We start from the raw sequence: 13,997 nt of genomic DNA, 5'->3' as shown, positions 1-13,997 counted from the left end.
GGATGGCGCAGTTACCCCTTACAGGTACACAGTGTTCTCTTCACATTAATGAATCTGTCAATCTAAACAGCCCTTATATCAATGTTATTGTACAGATTCACAATTACGTCGCTTCTGGGAATATTGATGCCGATAGTAACTAACATCTGCTGTAAAATATTATCCTTTATTTTTATATGCTGTTTTTTGTTGATATGGAAACTGTTTCATTAGGAGAAATGATTACAGTTGTTTTAAGTCTCTGCATTCTGTGGTTGGTGTAGTGTTCATTCTAGCACCCGCTGTCTTTGAAAACCCATGCAGTTCCTTTTTCCTGCCTGGGGTGTCACTGTCTGCTGTAGTGCTTTTAGCACAGTGTGGTCTGTATATCAGCAGTGATCTGCAAACCAGACCTGTGCTAGAAACACCACAGCAGACAGCGACACCCCAGGCAAGGTAGAAGAATTGCATGGGTTTTCAAAGATAGCGGGTGCTAGAATGAACACTTGGTTGGTGATGGGCGAGAGGCTGTACAGAGTCGGCTTTACGGTGTTCGGTGTTGGGTCAGTGGGTCGACACTTAAAAGGACAACGGGACAAAAATGTTGATACAAAAAAGGTCAACACAGGATTGAAAAAACAAACCGAACCGATACCATTAATTGACACACTTTAACACCTCAATAAGTGCACTGCGTCCCAACGTGTAGGCCCGCTTCACTTGCCAGTCTTCCTGGGTTGGTTGCGATTCCCTAACGCAATACACTTGGATGGTAGTGTCAACACTTTTTCAGCCTATCACCTTAATTCCATGGCATTTCCTATTGCACACATATTCAAATATTTGGGGCGTCTCCGATATGCGGGGGCCACCTAGACGTGATACCAGATTGCTTGGTTCTGTCCCCCATCCTTCCATGTTTCCTGTATTTGGAGTTCTTTGCTTGCGGACATTGTTCTGTGTACGTGTCCATGGGAACATTATATTGGCTTTGCATGTCTTGCGCAGATATAATAAAACAGTTTTTTGATCATTTGAAACCTTTTCTCTTGTTGCTACAATTGATTAATAGGTTTTCTCTCTGTGCCACCCATCATCTGCTTATTGCTGTGGCCTGTAACTGGCATTGTTGTCCTCTGTGGCCTGTAACTGGCATTGTTGTCCTCTGTGGCCTGTAACTGGCATTGTTGTCCTCTGTGGCCTGTAACTGGCATTGTTGTCCTCTGTGGCCTGTAACTGGCATTGTTGTCCTCTGTGGCCTGTAACTGGCATTGTTGTCCTCTGTGGCCTGTAACTGGCATTGTTGTCCTCTGTGGCCTGTAACTGGCATTGTTGTCCTCTGTGGCCTGTAACTGGCATTGTTGTCCTCTGTGGCCTGTAACTGGCATTGTTGTCCTCTGTGGCCTGTAACTGGCATTGTTGTCCTCTGTGGCCTGTAACTGGCATTGTTGTCCTCTGTGGCCTGTAACTGGCATTGTTGTCCTCTGTGGCCTGTAACTGGCATTGTTGTCCTCTGTGGCCTGTAACTGGCATTGTTGTCCTCTGTAACTGGCATTGTTGTCCTCTGTGGCCTGTAACTGGCATTGTTGTCCTCTGTAACTGGCATTGTTGTCCTCTGTAACTGGCATTGTTGTCCTCTGTAACTGGCATTGTTGTCCTCTGTAACTGGCGTCGTTGTCCTCTGTAACTGGCGTCGTTGTCCTCTGTGGCCTGTAGCTGGCGTCGTTGTCCTCTGTGGCCTGTAGCTGGCGTCGTTGTCCTCTGTGGCCTGTAGCTGGCGTCGTTGTCCTCTGTGGCCTGTAGCTGGCGTCGTTGTCCTCTGTGGCCTGTAGCTGGCGTCGTTGTCCTCTGTGGCCTGTAGCTGGCGTCGTTGTCCTCTGTGGCCTGTAGCTGGCGTCGTTGTCCTCTGTGGCCTGTAGCTGGCGTTGTTTTCCAAAAAATGAGAAGGCCTTATAAGTGATTGCCCCTTTATAACAATGTCCCAGGTCAGCCGGCATGACATTGGCCCATAGTCTACTATACACTGAATCGTTTATCTTCTCTGATGATCCATTACAAGGCTGTAACCAGGAGTTTCCAACATGCGGTCATCCAGCTGTTTCAACTACACATCCCAGCATGCCTTGCCACAATAGTGCAATTAGGACCTTCTAAAACTGGCATGCTGGGATGTGGAGTGCTGCATGTTAAATACTAATAACTGCACAATGGTTATTCAGGAAGCTGTATTCAATGCAGCCGATGAGGGGGTTAAATGCCGAAAACAAGCGATCCTCGCCGATTAACCCCCGTTGCGGCCGCTCACTCTATTTAATGTTTCGGGGGAATCCTTGCTGTCAGGACGGCGAGGATTCCCCCACACAGTGAGGCTTGCGGCTAATGCAGGGATCCCGGCTGCGTACACCGTTTCCTTCTTGCTCCACAAAGCATGTGAGGGGGAAACGGCGTGTGCAAGGGGTCAGTTGGATACTGACCGTGCGAGCTGTCACAGCTCACCCTCCGCATTGAATACTGCCCAGGGTTGGCGTGCAATGTAATGGTGGATCAGACACTGAGTGCTATGATACTGATCCGCTGAAATAACGCGGTCTAAGCTTTCCGCTATTGGAGGGTGACCACAATCACAGACCATAGTTTGCGACTTTCTTGGTTTCCGTCAGCTTGACGAATGTCTGATTGGAATAGTAAAGAAAACAAATGGCGCTCTGCTCTATTTGCCCCAAAATTATTTGTATCAATCTGTTTGGTAATCAGATTTAAATTTTATACCAAGTTGCACTCGGAGGGAAAAAGGTTATAAGACACTTTGTCTAAAGTTTATCCCCCGTGTGCACAGGGTTCAGGCAGCGTGGAGAGGAATAGCCAATTCCTAGTGTGAGAACAAAGGACAAAAAAAGGGGAATACACGCGCTAGAATCAATGTATATAAAGAAATAAAAATTATATATATATAATGTAAAATTTTTTATTATATATATATATATATATATATATATATATATATATATATATATATATATATATATATATATATATATATATATATATATATATATATATATATATATATATATATATATATATATATATATATATTGCACTGGCCAGTGACAATCAATTAGTAAAAATAACAATTAGATATAATAAAAATTATAGGTAGGTGTGAAACACATTAAAGACTGCACATTTTAAAAACATAGGATAATCATTGCTAGGCAGACTTGTTTTGATGCTCCACAGCAGTTCTTAATAGCTAATGTCTGGCCAGACAGAAGTGAATAAAAAAATGAAAAAAATATTCAAAAATGCAAAAAAACCCGGAGTAAAAAAAAAGAAAATATATATTGATAGTCAATAATGGATTGAAGTCTCTGGGTCCCAGACTGCTACTGTCCTGCTGCTATATTTGAGGCAGTCATTAGCTTGAAAATAAACCAATACTTGCTTTTTTGGATTTATTCGACAGGCAGGTGGGGAATCCGGTTCTGGAGCTCCAGAAAGTATAGAGGAGGTATTTTAAAAAGCTGTATGACGCGTTTCTCCGCCTCCTGTGTAGGTATCAGCGGCTTCATCAGATATCTGATATATATATATATATAATAAATTTTTTTACTATATATATATATATATATATATATATATATATATATATATATATATATATATATATATATATATATATATATATATATATATATAATTTTTATTTCTTTATATACATTGATTCTAGCGCGTGTATTTACCCTTTTTTTGTCCTTTGTTCTGATTGGAATAGTCTCGTGGAATGTTGCACCCTAAAAATACACGCTGACAAACGCACCTCTCTCTAGCAGGGCGGCTGCTGATGAATGGAGGAGAGTGTTTCTACTGTAAATTCCTCACCTGGGGGTCATATAAAAGAGTTTTGGTGTTTCACTCTTGCGCTTCTCAATTACCTCCAGCAATTAGCACGAGGTCCCTTTGGGACGGCCGTGCGTGCGTAGTGCGAGGAGTGAAGGCATGTCGCTGTTATCCAACACTCAGGCCTCTGGAAAGTTTCCTTCACTCCGGCGAGTTCTGTACCGTAATAACCTGTTTTTCTTCTGTCTACAGACTGTTCTCTGTGCATACGGAAGTTCCTGTCCTACAAGACGCAGTGTCCCATCTGCTGTGTGGTACGTTCTGGATTTCCTTCATTTTAGTTGATCACCTTTACAACCAGATTTTCTGAATTCTTTAGTTCGTAGGGAACAGATTCCGTTTTTTTGTTGACTCCCATACAGCAGAAAGAGAACATTTAAAATGCAAAATTGTCACCCTTTAAGTTACGAATGCAGAGTACACACCATCCAATTATCCAGCTGATGAGCTTATTATTGGCGCATCGGATCAGTAATTTGATTGTGTGTTTCAATCATTTTCAATTTTTAGTGTCTCAGTTCACTGAGGTGTGAGGGCCCCTAATCAGTAGGAATTAGGGCCTGATGTACTTAGCCTTGAAAAGCGATCAAGTGGAGAGAGTTCAAGTGCCAGCCAAGCAGCTCATAACGGTCATTTTTGAAACCCAGCATTTAACATGGCAGTTAGGAGCAGAGTGGCTTGTACTTTATCTTTCTGAAAGTTTATCACTGAGACACGAGGCTCACGTTTAACGTTTAAGTATTAGTGTTCACTCTAGGATTTTTTTTTTTTAGGGCTGGGCGCTGACCACCGGGCAGTGAACTTTTTTCATTCGGCAGAGCACATTTTGTATTAGATATTTGACATTAGAAGCAACAAAACAAAAACATATATAAAAAATGTGTGCACCGCACTAGGATTGCATCCATTAAACATTGTCTTGCTCTGCTACGCCCATTACATATTCAGTCATAATGACAATTACACCTTATGGCGCACACTGTGATGCCTCTTACACATTATACCACACACCTTTAATATCCATTACATATGATGGCACACACCGAACGTTCTCAGCGGCGTGCCAGCACGGTGGAGGTCAGTGTAAGGGCGCATAGTGCCATACACAAAAAGGGCAGGTTGCATTTTGAGGTTTTAAAAACGGGCAGGTTGCGGCTCCCTGCAAAAGAAGCTTAGAGGGAACACTAAGTATGGGTGCAAGGGTTAGCATTACTGCCTCACAGCGCTAGCAATGGAGTTGTTTATTCTTTCTCTGTTAAGTGGGTTTCCTCCAGTTATTCCAGTTTTCTCCCACACTCCAAAAATATACTTTTAGATAAGTTGGTTCCCAACAAAAATGAAGCCTAGGATCTAAGCATGTACATGTGTGTGGGGCAGACTAGATTGGGCAGGTGGTTCTGATGCCGTGTCCTATGTACAGTAAGTACTACCAACGTCACTGAGAAATCAGTCATTGTGTTGTCATAGTGACATCATTGACGCTCACCCTGCAATACGACCCAGTGACATCACCGGAGTTTGAGGTTCTCCGTTCATCTGAGGCACGAGGTGCTGTGTTCTGTCGGACATAGGCGCCGATCCAGCCGTTTCTTTCAGAGGGCAGATGTGCAAACCAATCTTACTATGATGCCCACAATGCACCATTCAGCTTAAGGTAAAACTGGCAGACCACCGTAAATGGCACCAAGCAGCCTGGGTACGGTATACTGGAGTCCGCCGCCAACATTGTCAACGCACAAAATGCAGAAAGTACCAAATGCAACCCCGGCGCTATGTTATATACACCATGTATAAACCCGTGTTGGACTTTTATGTTGTGATTCAGGTGTATATCCTGTATTGCAGCAAGGTATAAAGAACAGGAATAATGTTTTGTTATGAAGTTTAAAAAAAACACAAAAAAAACCTTATATGTTAAGTGCATTGATTTTTATAACGTGCTTTTATTTTATTATTTAGAATAAACTTTCTGTGAGTGCCTCTGCCTCCCGCCCACACGCCTCACTTTTCCTGCGGAATCTCAGCACCCAGATGCGCCTGATTGCCTGCAGTACAGAAGCTTTTAAACCTGTGTGCTGTAGCGTTAACCCTTCTCAGCACGGCTGGGAATGCAGCTGGTGTGGGCCGCAGCCGCTATGTTATTAGAAACGAGTCCCGTAACCCTGCCCTCTGCCAGATACAGGGCTGTATATAACAAGCCATCGCAGGACATATTGCTGCCGACCGCATATCCCCCCCCGGCCTTTTCTTGTATGGATTGATTATGACAGGTCACGGCTGATTTTCGTGCATGCTCCGGGGGACGGCGGTGGGGGTCTCCTAAAACGTCTTGGAAATGTTCCGGGAGCATTTTTCCAAGTTAATCGCTTCCTTATGCGAGACGCAGTCCTAGGACAAGCATATAATATGGTTTCTGTGCAAAGGGCAAATGCAGGCAAGTGGTGCGTGGCCCTGGCTCCGATATCCGCAATATTCGTCTCTCCGCATCCTTCCGGAATAAATACTGTAAAATAAATCTATGTTTTGCTGCATTGAATAAAAATGTAAACCGTCCCGTCTTCGTTAATCTCTATGCGTCCGAGTAGCCCTCTCCGGTCACCGCTCAGGAGCGCCCGGTACAGTTCTGTGACCGGGCTGCTCATTTGGTTCTGCGACTCAGTAGCCAGGCACCGCAGGACGCATGGGCAGTGTGGCCTGGACACACAAGCATTGACCACTTGGGTAAATACCACCATTAAGTGTGACTCGGAAACAAGCGCTAAGTGGGTAATGCAGCGTCATGCGTTCCGGTGCTGCTCTCTGACGCTGTGACCCAATAAGTGATGCCGATCGGTTCTAATGTCATTTCTACTATGGAGTAGACTTGGGATTAATGAGATTTAGGGGTTTATTCTAGTTCATTCTTTCTGACAAAATCCTTCTTAGATGGACAAAACCATGTGCACTGCAGGGGGGCAGATGTAACATGTGCAGAGAGAATTAGATTTGGGTGAGTTATTTTGTTTCTGTGCAGGGAAAATACTGACTGCATGATTTTACACTTCAATATAGATCTCACTTCGAAGTAAAACCCCACCCAAATCTAATTCTCTCTGCACAAGTTACATCTGCCCCACCTGCAGTGCACATGGTTTTGTCCATCTAAGAAGGATTTTGTCGGCAAGAATGGACTAGAATAACCCCCTTAGTGTCATGAGCCTCTGCCCAAAGTTCTCGTGTGTTACCAGCTAATTGCTAACATTATTTAAGATTCTATCTATCTATCTATCTATCTATCTATCTATCTATCTCATATGTCTCATCTGTTATGTCTAACTATCAGTCCTTAAGACCTTGACTGTTAGGGTTTCTTGAGGACAGAGTTTGGGGAAACCCTGCCCAAGTCCATTCATAGACATAATATAGGTTGCAGTTGCGATGCCCCTCTTCTCAGGATGATTCAGACCTGATTGCACTGCTGCGACGTCGCATAGTGGCCAAATATTGATGAACTGTACATGTGTATGGGCCGCACTGTGTGTGCGGGACTCCCGACTGCGATCAAGTCCAGCTAATGTTTCTGTTTGCTAGGTGATGGACAGGGAGTGTGATAGAAAAGGCGGGCGTGCCAAGCCTGTTCGCACAGCATATACAGTCATCTGCAAGGGATTTCCCTGGACTGGGGCAGAGGCTAAGCTGATAGCCTCTTCCAGGGGACCTTTTTCCCCCACAACTGATTGCCAGTCCTGGCCTCCTTGCCAGTCCTGGTTTAGGCACAGATACCGGGAGGATTTTCAAAGATAGCTGACTGGGGTGCACATTGAGCGGTGGCACCTGACTGTATGGCCGCTGACTGTCCTGATTCCTGTGAAAATTCTCCAGCTACAAAGGCCCCCAAAACATAATTGTTAATCTGCTTTATGTTATTTAAAAAAAATTGTAAAATAGATTTGTTTTCAGATATTTTATGTGAGTGTAGAAAGCCGCCGTGTCGGTGCTGTGTGGCGGTTCTTTAATACTGGACGTTATTATTTCTGTGTCCGGGGACCGGACTGACACAAACATATCATTATACCAGGTGTGACGATAACGCGTGTCCGCCGCTGATTGTCATATCTGTCTCTTCACAGACGGTCACAGAGCCCGAGTTACGCAATAACCGCATATTGGACGAGCAAGTGAAAACCTACGTCCCGGCCAGGTACGTCTGTCTCGCCTCCCCCCGGCTTTCATGTCTGAGTAATAAAATGGTTGTTACAATGGGCCCTATTCAATGAGAAAAATTTGCAGTATTTTATGGCGAGTTTGTGCTATTTTAGCGTTGGAAGGAGCACCCTATTCAATGTGATATTTTCACCGTCTTTCTAAGTGATTTTCGCCGTGTCTCTCCGTGTAGCAATTCTCCATCTTTTCATGGAGACGTGGAAAGTGAACTTTTAAAATAAAAGTTTTTTTGTTTTAATTTTGGTGTCAAAAAATCTGGAATTTTTTTCTGTGAAGGGGCATGCTATTTCTATTCATGTGCTTATAGCACATGAATATATATTTAATAAAAAAAAAAAAATATATATAAAAAAATATATATTTTTACACAGAGTAGCCAGCAGGGGGCCGGGAGCCGAGCCGCTCATTAGATATTCATATATTCACTGCACCCGATCATTACATATGCATGATCGGGAACAGTGAATATACCCGGTCCCCTGCTGGCTCTGGGGGGGGGGGGGGGGGGGGGGCAGCTTGTGCTGCCTGGCTCCCGGGGAGCCCACCTCCCCCCCACATACGTTCTGGGGCAGGCGGGGAGACTTCCATCTCCCTGCCTGCCACCGTCCTCGGGCTCCCTGCGGCGTCACCTCATACGCCGGATTGGCTGATACTTGCCGCGAGGGGCGGCGAGTATCAGCCACATTGAATAGTGTATAAAGTCCCATGACGGCGAATCTCCAAACATGGAGAATCGCAGAAAAAACACGGCGAGTGCATGGCGAGCGAAAAAAACCGCTCGCCGTGCACGCCGAATTTTCTCATTGAATACGGCCCATTGAGAGGGGATAATCTTCTGTGTCTCGTATTGTCTTGCTTGCAACAATCTCCAGATGTCTCGCCATTCTGGGGATAGGGATATGCGGAGACGTGTGTGTGATTTATCCTCTTATGTCATCTGTTAGATACCTATGTGCAGTCTGTAGGGGGAAGAGTCGCATTATACAATGGAAGCCCTTCACGGGTCTGTCAGTTATTTATTACCGATACTGGCGTGTCCGTTTTCCATTAAGCTTTGCGGGAAATGGCGTCGTCTGTGCTCCGTAGCCTCTTGCTGCTATCTGGTTACAGCGTATCCCTGTGTGACACACGCAGTCTGGATGTTTTTTCACATGTATGTATTTTTTATGTGCGTGTTTAATATGCGTTATTAATGTAAGAGTTCCAGGACGGATGTGTATCAGATTGCCCTGGTTGGGCCATAGCTCCAGCAGAGCCCTATTCCCATAGGATGAAACTCTCGCCACCCAGTAGGCTGGGGGTGGAGTGGTGTAACATCAGCGGTGCCCAGCCAAGCCACTCCCCCAGTGCACATAAGTGCCGCACCCTTTGGTGTAATAGGGTACCCGGCCCTTGCATCTGCTCATGCTATTCGTCCAGCTTGTAGCTGCTTCAGTGCATCTTTGCTGGCTGCATTGGCCGTATCCTCCCAGAGCGTTTTCTGTGGAGCAGGGGTTGCAAAACAGATACTAGAGATCTACAGACAGGTCATGTTTTCCCGGCCACCTGTGGATCTGTAGAATGTGTTGGTTAGGGATGAATGCAGCACCTGTTTGAAAATGTGACAGTTAGTAATAACTGCACCTGTGCACCAGCTAGGTGGTCTGGGAAATGTGACAGTTAGTAATGACTGCACCTGTGCACCAGCTAGGTGGTCTGGGAAATGCAACAGTTAGTAATGACTACAGCTGTGCACCAGCTAGGTGGTCTGGAAAATGTGACAGTAATGACTACACCTGTGCACCAGCTAGGTGGTCTGGGAAATTACAGTAATGACTACACCTGTGCACCAGCAAGGTGGTCTGGGAAATGTGACAGTAATGACTACACCTGTGCACCAGCTAGGTGGTCTGGGAAATGACAGTAATGACTACACCTGTGCACCAGCAAGGTGGTCTGGGAAATGTGACGTTAGTTATGACTACACCTGTGCACCAGCTAGGTGGTCTGGGAAATGTGACAGTAATGACTACACCTGTGCACCAGCTAGGTGGTCTGGGAAATGACAGTAATGACTACACCTGTGCACCAGCAAGGTGGTCTGGGAAATGTGACGTTAGTTATGACTGCACCTGTGCACCAGCTAGGTGGTCTGGGACATGTGACAGTTAGTAATGACTGCACCTGTGCACCAGCTAGGTGGTCTGGGACATGTGACAGTTAGTAATGACTGCACCTGTGCACCAGCTAGGTGGTCTGGGACATGTGAAAGTAATGACTGCACCTGTGCACCAGATAGGTGGTCTGGGAAATGTGAAAGTAATGACTGCACCTGTGCACCAGCTAGGTGGTCTGGGACATGTGACAGTTAGTAATGACTGCACCTGTGCACCAGCTAGGTGGTCTGGGACATGTGACAGTTAGTAATGACTGCACCTGTGCACCAGCTAGGTGGTCTTGGAAATGTCACAGTAATGACTGCACCTGTGCACCAGCTGGGTGGTCTGGGAAATGTCACAGTAATGACTGCACCTGTGGCCACCCCTAGGCCCTGGCCTGTGTGACCGGTCCCCAGATTGCTTTTTTCCTCCGTGTTTGGTATAATTCTCCCAGAGCGGCTAAGCGTTCCTCCAGCTCTCCTGTATGTGTTACCCTGGGGACAGTGGGCTTACATGGGTAAATCTCTGGGATATCCCTGTGCGCAGCTCGTGCTGGTCTCCTAGGGAGCAATGATCTGTACTGTGCTGATATAAATGATCCCCATAACCATGGGCGTCTCTCCGATATACACCAGTACAAACATCCACGTTCCAGTAACTGCTGTTAGTCCTGTATTAGCCCCCAGTAATCCTTTGCTGCTGTGCACCCGCTCTTACTGACATGTTAATGTTGTTCCCATTGATAATCTGTCAGGAACAGGATCGTGCCCCCGGTATGTGTAGACTGCACGCCAAAAAACACGTTCTTGTTAGAATCCCGGGAAAACCATAGTAAGGGGAAATATGCAATCACCAAGCGCCCGTCAAAATAACACAGCCGACGGTAGTGCGCGTCGAACACTTTAATTGGTCCCTCGAGGTCATCTAGTGGCAGCTCGTGCGTACAACACTTAAATTCCCCCCATAGGAGTGAGGAGCAGGATCAGCCTTTTATTAGTAGTATTGATACGGTGCCACAAGGGATCTCCACTTACAGAGGACATAAACAAGAACACAGTGACTTGTACTTCAGAACTGTATAGGACAAGTACAGGGTATATATAAACTTGGCTACATCAGCAAATTACACGTCACGGTTGCAATTAAACGCAGGATTAGATGCCATCAGAAGAAGTATGGAGTAGGAAAAGCACACGAGGAGAGAGGGCCCTGCTCGTCAGAGCTTACATTCTAAAAAAGAGGGGAAGACAAACTGGGGTGACACAGCGATGTGCGCGGAACTAAGGGTTGGGATGGTTTTATTATATAGGATGTTTATGAAAGTCTTGCCTCTTTTCCCCTATGTAAGCCCTCCAAAGTGACAAGGCAGGTACATATGGGTAGTCTCTGATGGACCCCTGCCCGCCCTCCCTCGGGGATCCCACCGTTCCCCCGCAGCCAGCTGAAGAGTCCCAGCAGAGAGCCTTGCGTTACATGTTCGAGACATCCCTCAGTCCTGGGTATTTATACATTTAATAGCGGCACCATTATGTTCCCTTATACACAGTTCTAAAGGCATTTATTACCCCGAAACCAGGGTAAACAAAACCAAATTAAAGACCATCTCCAATCAGAAAGGTAATGTTTGGCCTCGGTGCAGAAGTCCAGTGCCAGAATGACATCAGCACCCAGATTGTCTCTTGTAATGTCATTATCTGGAATAACATCCGTATGAAATGTATCCTTCTAATATGTAAATGGTTGTGTGATTTTCAATGGAGAATAGGGATACCACAATTGTACCGAGCAATCAAATCTCATCCCGGATCTTCTGCCCATTCTCCGAGACCGGCTTCATTTGAACTCTTTAATATGTCTTTAATTTTAATCAGACTTTTTGTTGTTGGGGAACCTATTCAGTGATTATAATCCATCTGTAAGAAAGACGCGCGGTGCTCTGGGCGCAACTAAACCATTTATTTTGATTGCGTTTTGTTTTGAGGTTCAGCATCTGTACATTTACATATGGAATTATGCAGATTGCTCTATAATCTAATTTGTTTCCTCTCTGCAAACAAAATGAAATCTTCCCGCAGAAATCCCGGTTTGGGCTCCTGGCTCTGATTGATTTAGCGCAGCGAGCACCTCACAGGGTATTGATTGGCTGTTTAATTTCCTATTTTCCCCTGCCAGATTTTGTACTGTATCTGTTTGCAGCGTTCACGTATCCGGCACATTGCTCGCATCGATCTGTACCTTGTAAATAAAGCGATTTTATTTCCTTACAGCAAACAAAAAGCAATTCTCCGGCACTTGTTGATATGTATCCTCGCAAATGTTGATATTTTCTATTAAACGCCAGCGGAGTGATTAGAGCTTATCGATGCGCGGTTGTACTGCGCTTGTGTCTGAAGGTGTTTATACCCTCGGGCACTTTGCGGCGATCAATCGAATGAAAAGTTTCTAAATCGCACGTTTTTGTCATCGCATATGATGCATGGTCCTGTGAAGATCGCACTTTCGATATATCGTATCGCCAAGACTTTCCGCAGGCTTTGCTGGGATTGGATAGGATTTATTGTATGCATACGGTGTACGGTGGAAGCATGGCTAGCCGAAGCGGTACACTAATTGGGGGTTGACAGTGACACAAAAAAATGTGAAGAAAAGCGTGTCGGCTTTCTCTGTGTTGATTGTTTTTTTTTTTGTTTGTTAGCGTCGACCTTTTGGAATCGATTTATTGACGGTCAACCAAGACAATGTACGGGTGCTATACCCCACCCGTATAATCGGTTTCTAGCTTACAGATCAGACTTTGCACATTCTGTACCCTTAGAACAATCTGGATTTGCTATTAAATACCCGGCAGATCTGTGCAGTTTTATGATTTATTAGTCATTCGAGGAAAATAACATTACAAACAATTGGCAGGCGGCAGGTCTCCTATAGCTGTTACCGGGAAATGTAACGATATCATCATGTCTGCGGAATGTGTGCGTCCTGAGCGGAGGATGGCAAGCTGCACTGTTTACGCTTGTTCTTACATGGACCCTATAAGGACATAGTGTTTGATTTATGCTTCATTCTTTGGGTGATGGAGGTGAGAGCGGATTGCTGGGAACTTCATAGCCCAGCGATCAGGTAGCCGCCTCCCCACCCCACTCCCGACCGATGGGAGCTGCCCGCGTTTTCTGGGGCACTTCTAGAAAATACCAACTTGCCGCCTACATACGACCACCGGCTCTCACTCGGCGCGCTCACGGCCTGAGATCACTGGGCTCGTCCAAGCGTACTGCGGACCGACAACATGCGTGGGCCTCAGATAATCGCTCGGTTGCAAATTTGCAACCCAGCGAACGGAGCTGAATTAGCCCCCTTGTGTCAGTCTGCTTTACAGACAAAGTAGTTTATTTGCAGTTATTTGGTGTTTGTTGGAGGCTGCAACTGTTATTTTGTCTGTTTATGGCGCATACTCACTGGGCGATATTTGGAACAATATTGGTCATTTTAGCCCTTCTGAGCGATACCGTTAATATAGCGGCCAGTGTGTATGCAATGAATTCCTGCGGGTCGCTGACAAGGGTTTTTGTGTTGCATTTAGTTAAGAACGCAGGCGTTGTGCTAAAGCAGCGTGCGTATCGGACTACATGCAATGCGATCTAGTACATGTAGCAGCGCGTAGTGTTTGTGCTCGGCGATGTGCAATGCGGAACAGGATCTCAGTATGGGCACCTTACGTATTAAGTACATGGCACCAGTATATTATAACCACAGTGACTGACCCCGCTGGACCTACAT

General features: G+C 45.4%; 1 protein-coding gene across 3 annotated transcripts in view; it reads left to right on the top strand.

The window, feature by feature from the left end:
* RAD18 (RAD18 E3 ubiquitin protein ligase) overlaps window positions 1-13,997 on the top strand; it is a 210,470-nt gene that overhangs the window by 29,085 nt on the left and 167,388 nt on the right. For all 3 annotated transcript variants that reach the window (XM_083155712.1, XM_083155711.1, XM_083155713.1), the window contains exons 3-4: window positions 4,072-4,133; window positions 7,989-8,059. In XM_083155712.1, the coding sequence (XP_083011838.1) occupies window positions 4,072-4,133; window positions 7,989-8,059 (133 nt within the window). The remainder of the gene's footprint in view (window positions 1-4,071; window positions 4,134-7,988; window positions 8,060-13,997) is intronic.

Source organism: Crinia signifera, chromosome 8 (assembly GCF_055691185.1).
Source record: "Crinia signifera chromosome 8, ASM5569118v1, whole genome shotgun sequence".
Classification (NCBI taxonomy): domain Eukaryota; kingdom Metazoa; phylum Chordata; class Amphibia; order Anura; family Myobatrachidae; genus Crinia; species Crinia signifera.
This window is presented reverse-complemented; position numbering and strand designations above follow the sequence as displayed.